The sequence below is a fragment of the Leuresthes tenuis genome, unplaced genomic scaffold, assembly GCF_036924035.1.
Source record: "Leuresthes tenuis unplaced genomic scaffold, fLeuTen1.0.hap1 SCAF_5, whole genome shotgun sequence".
In the NCBI taxonomy this organism is placed as follows: Eukaryota; Metazoa; Chordata; class Actinopteri; order Atheriniformes; family Atherinopsidae; genus Leuresthes; species Leuresthes tenuis.
Genome location: NW_027325359.1, coordinates 20,139,687 through 20,157,030, shown reverse-complemented (window position 1 = coordinate 20,157,030; position 17,344 = coordinate 20,139,687). Strand labels below are relative to the sequence as shown.

At 38.1% G+C, this 17,344-nt stretch overlaps 1 protein-coding gene across 2 annotated transcripts in view; it reads left to right on the top strand.

Moving 5' to 3' along the window:
- poc1b (POC1 centriolar protein B) overlaps positions 1–9,419 on the top strand; it is a 53,180-nt gene extending 43,761 nt beyond the window's left edge. The window contains exons 11-12 of one of the 2 annotated variants that reach the window (XM_072386440.1): positions 4,853–5,158; positions 9,315–9,419. In XM_072386440.1, coding sequence (XP_072242541.1) covers positions 4,853–5,158; positions 9,315–9,320 — 312 coding nt within the window. In that variant the 3' untranslated portion in view covers positions 9,321–9,419. Of the gene's footprint in view, positions 1–4,852; positions 5,159–7,859; positions 8,489–9,314 lie in introns of those variants that run through there. The other variant, XM_072386439.1, reaches the window with a different exon arrangement.
- The last annotated feature ends 7,925 nt before the right edge of the window (positions 9,420–17,344 follow it).

Below are 17,344 nucleotides of genomic sequence, written 5' to 3'. Positions count from 1 at the left end.
AAATAAGATGAATAGTACCTTATGTCCTTGTGACGCAGGACCAACATTTGGTCCTTCAACTGATTCATCTACTGTTCACTGAAGCATCGTCAGAAATGGAAATGAGTGTGCCAAGAAGCCATTCCTAATGGAGGAAAACAGGGAGAAAAGCAGTGTGGGATCATCTTGACAGAGAAAGGAACAGAAAGCAGCCAAAATATAAAGAAGAACTTTGGGATGTTCTTCAAGAGGCCTGGAGAACTATTCCTGAAGACGACTTAAAGAAATGACAGAAAGCTTGTCTAAGAGGGTTCAGGCGGTGTTGAAGAATAAAGGTGCTCACACCAAATATTGATTTTCCAGTTTGATAGTGTACAAACTGTTTTTGCCTTATCTACTGTATTTGCATTTGCAAATGTTTCCATAAATCGCTGCACCCATTTCCCTTTTTCTTGGCAATATATATCATTTGAACTGTACTGTCTTCATTGTGTTATGAACAGTGTTGGTCAAGTTACTTGGAAATAGTTATTAGTTACTGATTACTTCTCCAAAAAATAATCCAGTTACTTTACTGATTACTTCTTTTACAAAAGTAATTAGTTACTTTGATCATTACTTTACTTAGTTACTTTTCACAAACACGATGCACAACCTGAGTACGCTATAAAGCAATAGACCTTTCAGCCCATTTCTATTCTTTCTGCATATTCCATCACATAGAATTGAATCAACTGAAACAGTCTCTTTTTCAAAATACCTGTTGCTCTTAAGTCTATTTTCACCTGTTTAGCAGGAGAGGGGCTGTCGGAGGTTTGCCCGGTGGAACTGGATGTGTTAGCGGCAGCAGCACCACATTCCTGTGCTGGCTTGCTAGATGCTTGCTCAGATTGGAGGTGGAATTTCTTTCTTTTGATAAAGAATTTTGGAATTGTATATCCCACGCAGAGTATACAGTGGATGCTAATGTTTTGTCACTTTTTTGAGTCAAACTCAAAGTAATGTCAGTACTTCCAAGCATTAAACGCTGCATGGTTCTGCTCTCTCCCGCGCTCCATGTTGTCTCTTGTTGATCTACACACGCACAGACGTCGCACCGCTCATACGTGATTGTCATGAGACACTCTCACAAACAAAATCACGGTTTAGTAACGCAGCCTTCTTGCGGGAAAGTAACAATAATTTAATTGCTATTTTTGCAATTGTAATCCCTTAGTTTACGAGTTACTTGAAAAAAGTAATCGGATTACAGTAACACATTACTGCCCATCACTGATTATGAAGATATGAATTCATGAACTGTCCAACCTAATCACTCCCAGAGACCCTTGGAAACTCTACGAACATTTGTCAGTGCTTTTAGTGCTTTGACATTTTGTTCAACTGTATTATTTTACCATTTGTGTTTTAATATTGTTTGTGTGAACTGGCCCCTCTTGAAAATGAGACTACGGGTCTCAACAAGGCTAACCTGTATAAATAAATGTGAAATGAAGTTGATATTTTGCTGTGAGTTTTGTTTAAATATTATATAGTCTGGATGCTTTTAGATGATCTAATTTTTCTGTATGTTGGTGTTTGTGTTGGTGATTGATACAAGCACCAGCTGGGATAACTTGCCTGTTAAATGTTTGATTTCACCCAAACTTCCTGGCGAAGGGAGGACACACAGAGACGAAGGTCTGGCTCTCCTGAGCATAAATGAGCAGAGCAGATGTTGGCCAGATGTGGCAGAGGAAAGAAGAAGAGAGGAGGGGAGAGCAGCCATTGAGGATGAAGAGAGAAAAACGGAAAGAAACAAGCTCGGATAGTAAAAGATACTCTAATCCTCTCCTCAGGAGCTAATGGTAACCCCCTCCCTCCTTTCTTTATTCATCCACGTATACTCCTCTTCCATCTTTCTTCCTCTCCTGCCTCCCTCCACTCTTTCTTTGAAGTGAGGACAGTCTGCAGGAAGCAAGCCGGAATCGATTGCTCCGTGCATTAGGCCAGGAATGTGTGACACCCTCCTCCCCTTCCTGCCTCCCCTGTGCCTCAGACACATCCCTCATTAATTTCACCCTTCTGTTCCTCTTGGTGCTCCCCATGCACCACATGACCCCACCCACCTAACACAAAAAAAACACCACTATTTTGCACCCAGCTTTGCACTTTTTGTGCTGCAAATTGGTAAGTGACGAAGGAAAACAGCTCAGCTTTGATAATTAGTTTAGTGATTGTTCATTTTACAGAAAGATCAATAAGCAACAATATCAAAACTGATTGTTAAGTCATGTATCGATCCAATGTGGCAAATATTTTCTAATTACAGCTGCTTTAACTAGAAATAAAGGTAGTACAGAGCCCTGACCCTTACACTCTAGAAATGGCACTAAGTGGAACGATGATAGCTTAAAATCTGAGATGGCTTCTAAGCAGAATGACATATCTGTCATCAAGTTTATCTTCTCAGTCGACTTTTATTTAATTATTGTAACTCTTTTCAAATTAGTTTGTTAGTTTGTACCCCCGTACCTCTGCCAGTTTGGGTCTATAATAAAATTAATATGACCAGCAAATATTACAAAACTGGTGTGTTGTCTGAAGCAATGCACATCAGCGGTTTGAGATGAGCGTTTAAGTAGCCGACATGAAAATTCTGTGCCTCTTCGGTAAAGCCGCTGCAGAAGTCATCCCCTTCGCCATAAAAGAGGGCAGCATGTCCGTGGCTAGACTCAATAGAATGTTCTCATTCTGTTCAGTTGTCATGTGTTTGTCTTCATTTTTGTGAAGAAAAATCACTTCCTCTGGGGCACGCATTATAAAAATAAAGGTCAGTTAAAAATGTGGATACTTTTCTATCATTTACTTCGTGTCTGTAGCCCTCCCTGCCTTAGTGTGTAAATTACCTTGTAAATTTGTCTTTAGCTAGGACGGTAGTCAATCGGTCACAACTCCACTGTTGAGTCTGTAGTCCAGCGGTCTGAAACATCTACGTACGTCAGTCTGCCATGTTGCAACAGTCTCAAGGTCTGCTCCACTGATGAATCGTGAGATGGAAACCATGTTGGCCAAATCTGCAGAGCTTTGTGCGTTAACAGTGTATATAAGCCTTGCTGACACTTCCATTCCTGTGTATTTCAAACATAGCTATGAAGCAGGACAGATTATCAAATCTCAATTTTCTCCTTAACAGAAAACCTAGTTTGTCAAACCTCTAGTTTGTCAAAATGGTTAAATGTTTGTTTAATCCAGGATTTACATTTCAAATGAGATTTCACTTGGTTGTAGGGATTAAATGTCTGCCTTCACATTAATGACAGTTTTTTTTCTAACAGGATTTCACTGATTACAGACTGTAAATGTTGCTACATGATGCAAGAGGTTTTAAACCTCTGACATTTTATTTCTTTGTTTAGGACTACAAAGCCAACAAGAACCAAATGGAATGGAAATTAGTTGTTTAATCAACTGGCTTTTAAATCTTCTGATCAAGACTGCTCTGTAACCAAATAAATATATATTTAATTTATGTTTTTCACCCTAATTATGTACTTGCATTTCATTGAATAGAAGTGTGAATCTCCACTGCGTTTTGGTGTGATTTACGGTGGCATTAGTCTGACAAGTCAGCAACAATATGGCTGAACATTTCTGCTTTGAATCTGAGAAGTACCACCAATAGTCACAGACACAAGGTTAGACAAGCCCATATGCTCATGGCCTACTTTCAGTAATGGAAGAACCGATCATGAGTTTGCATGCACAGAGGGAAGCTAATGAAATGTGAATTTTGCAAAAGCAAGGTGAAAAAACTGGAAGCAATGAGGAGAAGCTACATGTGTTTTGTCGTTGAAAACATCAGGCAGACCTGATATGTTCTCTGTTGTGTATTATGATGTCTGGCGCAGCTGATGCTGTCCAGCTGATACTGTCCAAGTGCAGCACTTTTAGTCCAAGACAAATTTATCCAAGGGGACAGTGAAGTATATTTTGATCTTGATCTTGACAGCAGTTTTGCCTCTGAACAAATTCTAAAGCCCATCCTATGAGAAGCCCCTGAGTCTTGCATTCAATGTGCGTCAGTTAGCAGCTCTGGTCATTGTTAGGTTGTTACACAATGAGCAACTAAACACCTCAGAACTGAAAATAAGGTTATGCCAACTTTGGCATCATGTTAGTAACTTACTTTCCTCTTCTTGAGAAGTGATTTCTGGTTGAAACATGTACGCCTGGATTACCCCAATATTAGAAAAGGCCATCACATAGTGTGGCAGAGTCAGTGTTGCAAAGTCGGTGAAAGCAGGGTTGGCACATGTGTTCTGCTGATTCCCATTCATTGAATGGAAAGGTGAATAGTCATTCCCAAGACAGAAAAGGATTTTGTTTGTTTTTTAAACTTTGAATAAAAAAATGTGAGGTGTACAATTATGAGGAACTCTTGAGTTTTTCTTTTGAGAAATTAAGTGGGACTTTAAATTCCATGAGGTACTTTGACTGGTAGTTATGTTACTTCCGTCTTAACTACTTCTTCCATTTTCTTTTAGTGCTCCTACTTATAGTCCCTCTCCTGTTGTTGTTAAACATTTCAGAAACTCTAAAGAGTAAAAATGATAATGTGTTTATTATGTTGCTGTCAGTAGTTTAACAGTGAAAGTGAACCCAGTGAATTTTTCTTTTAAACATTCAAGCTGTCCACTTAAAGGTGCCTGTAATGCTATATTCTTTTAAAATCCTAATGTTTGCAGCGGCATTTCATCAATTCAATGTCAGTGTCATAATGAGGATTTGAAATGATGTGTGTTTTGTGGGATACAATAAATTTAATTGAGGCAAAATTCACCTATGTTAAAGAGAATACCAACTTTTTTTTCCCTCTTACTATCATCTACAGCTCTTAAACAGTTGGACATACTTGACGCCCACACAAGCCACTGCTAACAGTCAACACTTCAATCATTTCCCGGCACGTCATGTCACTGCTTCGAGAGTGGAAGGATGGACAGGAGGTGAAATTGCCAGTTGGGCAGGTTCAACTACTGGGAACCAGACTGGGGCCCATGGCACACAAAAAGATAGTAGAGTGGAGGAAGAAGAGGAGATGGTGCGGACGCACCCATTGGAAGTTCTCTCTGGTCGTCCATCCAGTCTGGACTCTACCCTGCAGCACATTGTTCAACAGTTGGATATTCTCACGCAGGTCAGTTATCAGTTAAGGCTTCAGGTGTCTAACTGATAGGGAGTGAAAAGCATCACACATATCAACTGAAATTTACTGCACAAACAGTCAAAAAGCAAGAATATCGCTGTACATGCTATGAATGTAAAAAGTCCACACAGCCCATTTAAAATTATACATTTTTTATGTAAAAAGATATACCAAAATAAATCACATCAGCATTCTTTTCTTATTAGTTGTAAAATTAACAAGGTGGTGAAGGCAGATAAGAAACAATTAAAGGACAAAAATACATAAAAAAAACAGCAATAATAAGCGTGTACAGAAACTGAAACTTTGTTGAGGTAAGTTAAGATTTTCTTTTGGCTAAGAGTCTGTCAGCTCAGTACATCTTGATTTGGAAAATATTGTGGTTCAATCCAATTGAAACAGCATTTCTTATGCATAGGCCTCCTCAGGTCACATAAGAAATTTCAGCTGGAATTAGGTCTAGTCCCTGGCAGGGCCATTCCAGAATGCTAATTTATAACGGGTATGCGTTTATGTCACTTCCACCCCGCGACACGCCCTCCTCATTTGGACTGAGTGGCAAAAGAAACCGCCCACAACAAGGCAACGGATATAGTGGTGGATGCAGCGAAACTGAATAAAAATGTATCATTAAAACAAATTGAGGTCAGTTGTACTCAACAGTGATCCAGACCAGCTCCCCAAAACCACCTAGTCCACGGACACTGACATGTGGCCAGAAATTTCAAGGCCAGGTAAATACACACTGCAAAGCCTATATATTTCTATATGAATCAGAGCCAGATTTGCATATTCAAAAATCTATTTATTTAAACAGAAACCAAAACTAAACGTCATAGCTAATAATAAGCTGATTTAAAAAAAAAAAAAAAAAAAAAAGTCTGTTTACAGTAGTACAAGTAACTAATTTACTTATAATGTACTTGATATTTACATAGATAGATAGATATATAGATAGATAGATAGAATATAATACAATACAATAAGACACTGAGGTAGAAAAAATAAAAGAAGAAAAGTATAGCCAACATCAGATACTTTGAGACTTTTACCCAAGGACTGTTTATTTAGGTGACTTTCACCTTTACCAAAGTAATACTTTAACACAATATTTATTTATTTACTTTATTTTTACTAAAGTATTACTTTTGGCTACTTCAGTTACCTTAAGTTAGCTGGGGTTATGAATATAACTAAATGAAAGCTGCTAACATCAAGAGCTTTACTGAAGTAACGTCGGCAATACATTATGTAATTTAATGATCCGCTCTGACCCCTTTGAAAACCTGTTTGTACAGTCGATTACACAGCAGATCTCCCCCATGTTCAGTATCGAATATAATTGAATATTAAAAGATTCTGCCACTCGTCTTTTTGCCACTCAGTGGTATAACTGCAGCGACTTCCGGGTACCGTGGCGTCACGTGCATACCCTCTATTTATGGCAAAGCCATACTTTGACACCTCAATGAAATATCTTGTGTGCCGCAGTATATCCTGGTGTATCTTGGATATTCCATGGAGTATAGCAAGGACAAGGAGCCTTTGATATTCTTTCCAAACTCTCCTGATTTATACATTTCAACAGAAAGATCCCATTTATGGTTTGAAAGCTCATGGTAAACCATGGGCTTTGCCCTCAAAGAAACCAAAAAGTTGTCTGGATAATCCTACAGGAACAGCTGTACCTTACTTGGAGTCCATTAGTCACTTTAATTATTGGCTGGAGTATACCAACCAACATTCTGTATACTAGCCACATCCTCCATTACAAAAAGATGTGCAAACTTCTGCAAGCAGATGTTTGAAGTTTACAGTTTTCAGTACAGAGGTGACACGGGACAGTTTGCTAGCTAATCTTAAAGTAAAGTAGTTTCAGTGACATCTGTGACATGCATTATATTCAGAATTGTTAGCTGGTATCACACTTTTGTGTTTTCCTTTACATTAAGACATTTTCACCTTTAACTGGCGTAGAAAAGGCAGAAATGTTGCATAGTATTAATCAGGATGCAATAAATTAAGAGTTAAAGTGCTCCACATTTTCAGGGGAGTCCTCCCAGACCCTTCTCTCAATGTTTCAACAAAACTGGCAAACATGTTCACCCTTTGGGTGTTGTTTTTGTGTTTCTTCTCTGCTCTTTATTAATTTCTTCTTTTTCCTAACATTTGACCCTTCCTCCACAAACTGGATCTAGATTACAATCTGATTTAGTTTTCCTTCTCACATTTTTGCATTTTCAAGAATAGAATGTATCAATGCGAAAAGAACAATAAGAACATGCCTGGAGTTTGAGGTTTAGAAGCAAATGTATATGATTTGTATTCAAGACAAGGCGTATTACCATCCATAAGAAATTTGTGGTAGAGTCGGTTTCTCTTGAAGTAATGCTTTGTAAAAAATTAATCCTATTATATTGTAAAATAATCTATATGTAATATATTTTATTTAAATAATGAAATCACACCATGAAGGCCAAAATACTTTGCTAAAAATATGGAAATGCACACACACACACTCTCTCTCTCTGAGTTATGACGTCTCATCTGTTACTATGGCTGTTTCATTTATTTTTTTCCATTGTGACGACAGGATTGATTCCAATACTCTTCTGATATCTGCCTCTGTAATTATTCTGTGTCTGCTGTGTAATTATTTTGCCCTCCCACCGCGCCACCGCTTACCGCGCAGACTGTTTCAGTGCTGGAGGAGCGTCTCACCCTGACAGAGGACAAGATGAAGGAGTGTCTCCTACATCAATCTCAGATTCTCAAGGATGTGCGAGCATCAGGAGAGAGGCTCAGGACGGAGAGTGAGGGAACAGATTGATCACCTGTCTGTTCCACTTGAGGACGACCTCGCCCACGCAGAATGTTTCGTGCTTCTGAACCCCACAGCTGCTGAATGTGGATGTGTGTGTGTGGGTGTATATGGGTATGTATGGGTGTGATTTCGAATGAGCACCAGGGTGGTCCATCTCAGGAGTCAGGTAGTAGTCTAAGTGAGTTATTGTGCGCCTGTTTGTTTGTATTGCCAAGATGTTTTCTCCATGTCTTTAACTCATCTCGAGAAGACACCCAGCTGTACAGCCAAGCAGACATTTAATTTCTTTATGTGTGTGTATGGATATGTATGGTACACTAAATTAGGACAGCTGCAGCTATGAAAACAGATAGAGCTTTTCTGCCATATGACCTCGTTCTCTGAGTGTTGACATGTGTATGCTGGGATGTTTTAGCAATATGCTGCTTCAGCAAGAATGTTTTATATCAAAATATGTTTGCATCTTCTTGGAATGCTTTGTAATAGTAAAGTTGTGCATATGTATATGTGTATATGTGGGCATCTTCTTGGAATATAATTTATATGAATAAACCATATAGTATATTGCACTAATTCTAAGAATACTGTCAGTAACTGCAAGCATCAAGCTGAAAGACTGAAAGACAATATGGGCACTGGAATCATTTCAAACATAGTTTAAATTGCTAAAGGTCAATTAGAATTTTAAACCTGGAGCTTTTATTGAAATATCATTGGTTGAAAATTATATTTGTGCTTTGTATTGAAGAGTTCTTGCTGTGACAGACCTTGTGGTAAAACCACTTAGCAAGTTTATCAGCCAACGCAGTCTTTCTCCAGAACGTGTGATGGCTACATTAATGCAGTGCAAGAGTAGCTGACAGTAAAGAATCAACCTATTTAAAATGCCTACAATGTCAAGGCTTCAAAATGGTAACACACATACATTATGCATTTCTCTTTTTTTTTTTCATTATTTGCTACGTGTAAACTCTACAAAAATGCTTTTAAGGAAGTTGAGGAAATGGCCGGCGGTGTTAACTCAAGTCCTATCCGACTCTGCATTTCATAAAAATTTTGTTACTTTCCTGCTTAGTTGTCACTCGACAATTACATTTTCTGACCATATGGATGCCGTGTTTACTAGTTTACTGATTATTACTTATCATTATAATCTAAGTAAAGCTAATTGAAAGATTTGCATGAAAACATGTTGTATCTGTTGGATAATGGTTGCTTAAAAATTTTTTGAAAGGCCCAGAACTAGCCTTATTGAATCTTATTGAATTGTGGAGTTCGTCTGTTAAGGAGCTTGTCATTCTTTTGTGTTTGTTTTTATTGCAGGTCTGAAATCAATCAAATTCAGTGGAATTGAGTATAAAGGGCAAGGAAAAGCTGACTCCACCCCTAACAATGAAACATTATAAATAAGCCCACTGCAATGCTTAAACGTCGCAGCTAACAGCTGGTTAGCATTTTTCTGCCTTCTTTACAGAAATATGTCATCGCTAGAATGAATTTGCAAAACGTTGCTGACCTCTAAATTGTAAAGAAATAATGTGAGAAAGAAAAACAGGATTTATTTTATCAAAAGTGAAGCTGAAATGCAGTGTCATCTTGCACTGTTACGGGACTGTATTTGCACATAGTTACTGTGTACTCTGTGGATTAATTTGATCCAAGTCTGAGTGCTTCGCAGAAAACTAAAGTTCCAGGAGTAACTACACTCAGGAGATTGATTTGGGAGGAGCTACAGTGATAGAGAGTTGAAGATCTCAAATAACACCTGCCTCATTTTTGGTAGTTTACACGATACATTGCAGCAACTGCTGGACTAAGGTCTTTCTTTACCTGCTAGTGTGTTAACACTGTGCTTTTGTAGCTAAAATGTTGGCAGCTGGTATATACCTGCCAGGAGAATGTAAAATACACATTTTAACAGTGTTGGTAACTTAGTCTACAGCTTTAAGGTGATGAAAATATTTACTATTTGCAGTATGTGTTTGTTATTTCACATCTAAACCGTTTAGTTTGGTTAAAACCAGCTCTGATTCACCCCTTTGTGTGGGTCATTTGAGCTGATCTGATATCTGTAGACAAGAGTGTTGTGCAGACAAGCCCCAATTATATTTGAAATTGTGACCAAGAGAGGAAACACTTAAGCCTATTATCCATAGATTTTGACTGCATATGTAAAATTCCCAACAGCTCCTCAGTAAATCTTGTTATTTAGATAGTATTTATTATCCATAACTGACCATCTAGTATATTTTTTGCGTACTTGGGATTTGATTGCTGTCTGGCAAAGCTAGTTCTATTATTTATTTGTAGTCTACAACTGTGAAATGTTCTGGCTTGCTCTCGCCCAGTTTAAAGACTATAACTGTTTATGACTTCCAGTGGCTGAGATGTGGTGAGTAATGTGGCTGAGGCGGGAGGAAGCTGTTAAAAAAGAAAGCCACACAAAGAGAGAGCTCTCCTCTGGCTGCTGTTTGCCCTCCCCACCACATCCCTAATTTCCTCTCTGGCTTTGCTGGTTTTACTCTTCCTGCTCTTTTTTTCTCTTCCCTGGTTACATAAAAGCAGTTCAGCCTGTTGAGAAAAAGCCCCAAGTCCAGAACACCTACAGCAGTTGGAGCAGTGGAAGTACAGCTATTTTTGTGACTGAAGGTTTGTGAGCCTGTAGACTTTTTCTACATTGTATGAACTTTTCACTCAAGTCCTGAAAAGGAGAACACAATAAAACTAATTAAACAAAAACAGATAAGCTCATCTTCTATGTTCCCCACCCCTTCTGTAGCTTATTCCTCTATACAGAGCAACTTCAACTCTATGATGTTTGTGGGTTTCCTGACATAAACACCTCTCTTCAGGTCCTTCCACAACATTTTTTCTACCCCACTTTGACTCGGCCAATCCAAAACATTAACTATTATTTGATATAACAGCTTTCCACTCTCTCGAGACATTTTTCATAGAAAAATCTCCCCTAAATATCACTGTTAAAATTCAGAATTAATTGTTCTACCAATGATGACAAGATGATGACCAGATGCTGGGTAAAATGTGCATACCATAATACTTCTACCACTACTACTAAACTACTTTTTTCAGTTTTTCTTTTTCCAAATGTAACACTATCTAAAGTAAAAAGATCTTTTCATCTCATTTGCCCCAAAACATTATTCCAAAAGCCCTGTGGTTAGAAAACTCCAAACGGGCAGCAATGTTCTTTCTCGGAGAGCAGTGGCTTTCTCCTTCTAAATGAACAACACTATTAGCCAATATAAGATACAGACTACTACACACCTTGCTGTTGGACTGATTTTTGTTGGTCGACCACTCCAGGTGAGGGTAACGATGATATTTATATACAGTTTGGCTGACTGTCAAATCAAAATAAAAAATCTCCTCTGCAATACAATTCGCACCTGAGAAACAGGTGGGAAATGGTGAAGGATAACATTATTAGCAGCTACCTTAACTTGCGACCTTATGACCCAAAAGCAGTCAGACCTGTAACGTTGCTTTTTGTTCTAACACTATAAAGAAGGACTATTTAAGAAGATCAATTAATGGCTCAGAGAACAGAAGCTGTTGTAGTCCGCTAAATAAAATTTTAAAAAATGGCTGTAGATGTGTGACAGAACTATAGTTTTTGCTACTTTACATTTCTGGTGCCATTTTGTGAAATTAGATCTATGACAAACCGCTCATTTGCATAGTAAAGCAGAAATGCTTTTTAGATACAGAAATGTAGCCAAAAAATGCTTGTGGAAATAGATTAAGAAAAAAGGAGGAAAGAGGAAATACCAAAAAAATACATCTTTTAGAAAATATGTACCATGGTTACATTGCAAATGTATGTGAATTTATTGCATTAATTAATTCATCCATCCATTTTCTGTCCCCATTTAATCCAATTCAGAGCCGCAGCCAATCCCAGCTGCCACTGAGCAAGAGCTTGGGTATGCCTTGAACGGTCGCCAGTCCATCACAAGGCCACAAAATAACAGCCATGCACACTCACACTCACTTCTAAGGCCTATTTAGAATCCCTAATTCAGCTAACATGCATGTTTTTGGATGGTGGGAGGAAGCCAGAGTACCTGGAGCAAACCTACACCTGCACGGGAGAACATGTAAACTTCACACAGAAAGGCCCCAGCTGGAATTTGGACCAGGAATAGAAGGGAAAATGTAACTGAGAGGTAAGTACGAGAATAACCAAATTAGTGTATAAAAAATTAATAGCAAATAATTAAATAACATAGTAGTATAAATAAAAGGAGCTATTAACAGAGAGTTAATTGAATACAGTCCAGTTATCATTAAGGTAAAAATAATGATGTTTATACAGTTGCATTTGTTGTTTGACATAATTCAACTCACAATTGTGCAAAAACTTTTTGTGTTTAAATTTTAAACAGGAGGAACGCATGCAGACAGTTGATAACTAATTTCCACCTTGGCTTCCACTCCGAAGTGCTCACAGGTCTTTCTTTAATGTGAACACTCGGTCTGTGTGTGTGTGTCTTCAGTGCATTGTGAACACGATCCCATAACATGTTAATAACTTCCGAGAGGAGGGGCTCCCTGTTGATATTTAGGAAGGAGCTCTTACAGCCTTACCACCAGATGAATGCAGTTTACTGCTGAGCCATGTCTTCGTTTTTGTGTCTGTTTGTCCTTGAGTTTATGAGCTGTGGACATATTTGTGGAAGCAATGTTCTGCCGTCTGTTACTGACAGACAAATACTATGACCACTATTGACCTTGTGCTAGATATATTGGCCGCTGATCTTTCCTGTGGAGATAATGTGTATGATTTTTCTTTGTAAGAATAAAGAAAAGCAAGCTTGATTAAACGATGGGCAATTTAACCTTATAGATTTTGCTTATTTGTTAAAGAATCAGTTCATCCGGTTTTAATCTCTTTCCTTGACATTATCTAGCCATGAAATTTATTTATTTTTTGTTCTATCTGAGCATGATTTAGAATATCAACAGTTGTTCCGACACAATCGAGGTGCCTGTAATTGTAGTTGTGCTCACAGCACTGAAGAGTGGCATTCTAAAATTTAAAAACAGTGTCTTTGTTTTTCTGAACTGTCTACATGCTTTTCACTGGACTTTACCACAGAAAATTGAATTAAAACTATAAACTATCAAAACTTTTGGACCAGGGTTCTTTAAGTTTGCTGATGTTCTCCAGCAGTTAAACTGATCACTCAAGTCACTTCTCTTTTAGCTGGTGATGTTAGACAAGTTTTATTAGTCTGGATTTCAGAGGGAATGGTCACCGTTCCCATGGGGATGCCATTTCAAGCCTCTCCAGCTGAACAATCAGAAAATTCTGCCGTCTGACTGATTTTATACTAAAATATTTTCTTTTTGTTGTCATGAGCCACACCAGTAGCCCCAAGCTCCCAGTATATACCATCATTTTAACCCACATGGTAACGTTGTCACCTTATAGGTGGCACAAGGCAGAGAGTAAACATTGTATTTAGCTCCCAGCTGAATTGACAGATCCTCTCTCCTCCTCCTCATTTTCCTGTTTCTCTATTTTCTGCTGCTTCACGCCCATCTTTGAAAAACAGGATGATTATCTTTTCGGAAATTCCCGGTTGAACCCCTGTAGGGGCTTAGGTGATAAATGGTGGCTGGAGACAAAGGAGCATAGAGTGAAAAGAGAGATGAGAGGGAAGACAGCAGAGAAGTGGAGGTTGATGCACGCAGTCCTGTATTGAGTTACAGTGAGTCTCACTCTAAACTCTAGCTATAGCTTCAACCGTTACTGATTGTAGTTTATCTTACATGCACACTCACTCAAACATGCAGGGATGCACCTGTTCACACAGGTACAGGTAAGCACTGAACCTGAAATCTACCTGCTGTTCAGCGACTCCTTTGTTTGTTTTTTATGTCCACGGCAGGAAAAACAACGCCTGTTTACCCAAAAGCTTCAATTTTCAATTTAAGGTTTTCATTCTTAAGCAATTCACACATAAGACATATATACAGAATATTGAAAAATTTAAAAATATTTAATCATTTGCATTCAAAACTGTTTTGGAAAAAATAAAAAGTGAAAAAACTGAAGCACAGCATACAAAAACATGGTTGTTCACACACCTGGACAGTGACAAATTGGCTAAAAAAGTAGGCAGTATCTGGTTTGGGGTTGTGTGGATTACAAATCTTTCACAGTTGTAAAGTCAGGACAGGAATGTCATGAAACCAAAGGCTTAAACATGCTTCAGTGTAAAGTCGATTTTAGTTCATCATTATACTTTTAATTTGTGGTGTTATGCAAACTTTTGCACGCATCCATAATTGTGTGTTAAGTGATGTTTGCAGTGATTTTTTTAGAGACCTTCAGGATATAGCAGGAATATATTTCCATTGACTTTCATAACCTGTTAGAAATATTGTTACTGTTATTTTAAGCACACTGGGCAATTGATCTACAATACTGTGCAGGATATGGCACAAATGGCAACACTAAAACCAAAACACAGTCCACACAGTTATATAGAATGTAACAAAAGTCAGTTTTCTGTTATTGTGGTTGAGTGGATCCTAGCTGTCAGGATTACTATGAGACACTGAAAAGTGTTGAGGATGAGGTAATGGTGGTACCCAAATGGCTTCTTGCACCCGAAAAGCTAAGTGTGCCTGTCATCGGGCTACACTTGCTCAGAAACAAGAACACTACAGCTCCTTAATAGCAAGTTACAACTTTGTTGAGGGAGACCATAACATTTTAAGATTTTGTTTCAGTTACTAACACTGTTTATATAACCTTTGAAATTTTACTTTTTGCCTTTGGAAATCACCCCTTGTAGGATTTAGTCTTGCAACCGTAATTACTCAACTTTATATTCTGCATTCATGTTAAATTCTTCTGTATCAATACACACAATGAAAACAAATTATGGCCACAAAACAAGAGGAAGCATTTTGTTCTTCTCTGTGACACATGGTCCACAACAATAATGCCCTGACGCTGCGTGGCACATTAGGACATCTCTGCAGCCCGGCCTTAGCTTAAACTCATGGCCTGTTTTTACAGGGCTTAGCGTGTTGAAAGCTTATCTCCGGTGGAAAGGGGGAGCAATGCATGAAAAAAAAAAGTGTGAGTGAAAAAAAAGAGAGAGCAAGCTCAGGAAAAAAGCTGACTTCCGCACCGGGAAGGTTCAAAGGGACCTCCGCTCTTGCATGATCTGTTTGTTGTCATTTGATCCCCGAGTTGATGTTCTATCTCTCCCTCTGAGCCTTCCTGTTCCTCTCTTTCACTCACAGGAAACTAAGACATACATGTACACAGTGCCTCTGACTACACGTTAAACCTTTTTCCTTGCTTTGTGGGCCAATAAAATGTTGGTTCTTCTTTGTGTGTACACAGGAAGCAGTGTACTGAATTCTATAGACTTTTATTTCTGTGACATAAACTTTGTTATTGTATGTATAAGTTATGTTGTTGCTGTCCAGTAAGCCACACATAATGTGCTTTTGACTAAACCCCAGCACATGCTGATTTTCATAATTTTCTTTTATTTCTAATTTTGAGGGAAAGTCTAGGCATTAGATACAATTTCCTTTTTCCATATCTTTGGTTTAGATATTTACACAGAATGGCATTTTTTTTACCCTTTTATGCATCATTTTGCTGTCTGTTCTGTCAGTATACGGTCAGTGCGGTTACATGCGGGCTATCGGATTGGATTAATGGCTAAATTACAATAAGATTGAGTTATTCAGCTCATGTAACAAGCTTAATCCGACAAGAAATCGAATCGGATCGGGTTACTTGCGATCAAATTAAGACCCCGGGATAACTCGATCCAATTGCCCTCTTAACATGCCTGGAGACGACAGTGGATAAGGATCCAGCGTTCTGCTCATGCTCGAGATTTTTTCCCGCAATTGTCACCCGGAAGTGGAAAGAGACGATATTACTGTCGTTGTCGCCGCCGTCAGAAAGAAACAAACAACGCGATGGAGAATGCGCCATTGTGCATTGCGTTTGTGCCATAACCATCCTCATCACAAATGTAAAGGGACGTAGCTTCATCTTGCTCTTCGTTCGCCATCTTTCTCGAATGCCTTAGTTTAGTTGTTGTTGGTGGTGAAGACGTCAACCGGAAGTGGCTCTATTAGCGATAGTTGAAATGGGTACAGCGCCACTTATCTACTGTGGTATTGCATGCTTTGTGACAGTGATTCGATTCATTCACCGCCATGTAACAAAGGATAATTACCCTTGCTCAGATAAGGAGCATAACCCAACTATAGCTATAATCGAGTTAATCTCATCATGTCAACCCACTGAGTGTTACAAGGACAAAACAAAACACTTGACTTGCATCACTCAGACAAGAGACAGTAAGAATTGATTTCATGATTTCAGGGTAAAAAACACGTCATTTTCCATTATGGAGCATTCAGGGGGCTCTGATGGCAAATGTGCCATAAAAATGTGTAAAAAATTTATTTTTATTGGTGCTGAATTACATAAAAATAGGAAATGTGTTTAAATACCTCAGGCCTTTCTACACTTTCAAAAAAAAAAGAAGATAAAATCTGTTTTTTACGACGGAGTATTAGGGCCACAAAAATGGTTTTGGAATTAATTACGAGATTAAAGTTGTTATTAAATATGGCGAGAATAAATTACGAGATTTTCTTATTGGCGAGATTGACAAGATTGTTTTCTTATCATGATATTTAATAACATCTTTAATCTCGTAAATAATTTTAAAAAAAAATAAAAAATTTAAATGTGGCCGTCATAGTTTTTTGACACCAATGAGAAAGTTTTCATTGGTATTTAGTCCTGCATCAAATAACTCTTTCGTAGTCGCTGGCTTTGATCAACATTGATAGGAACACATCATCCAGAAGCACATGCTAATTTTCATTTATAGGTCAACAGTCAGATGGAAAAGTGGACATGGCTAAATTCATATATATTAACCTCTGATTTTGTTTTAAATATTTAGTTGTCTATGAAATATTAGTTTATGAATTTTAAGATAATTTAATCCTTTTTTTTAAAGTGCCAATGTTCCAAAACTCAACAAGGCCTCACACTTTTCATGTTTTATGCTGCCATCATTGTTTCGCCTATATGCTTGAATGTAGTGGGCAAGCAGGTGTGGGGAAGTTAGGATGGTTGAACCGTGCAACTTCACTGCAAGATGCCCCTAAATCCCACATTAAAATATGTCTAAATCTGTCTAATTTGTTTAAAAAACTGTAATCTTTCAAATGTGACCTGAACTAAACTAGACTAGACTAGATTTTAAACTAGACATTTGAAAATATTTCGAGCTACCAATTCAGTAGCTAACTGAAAACGCTCAACT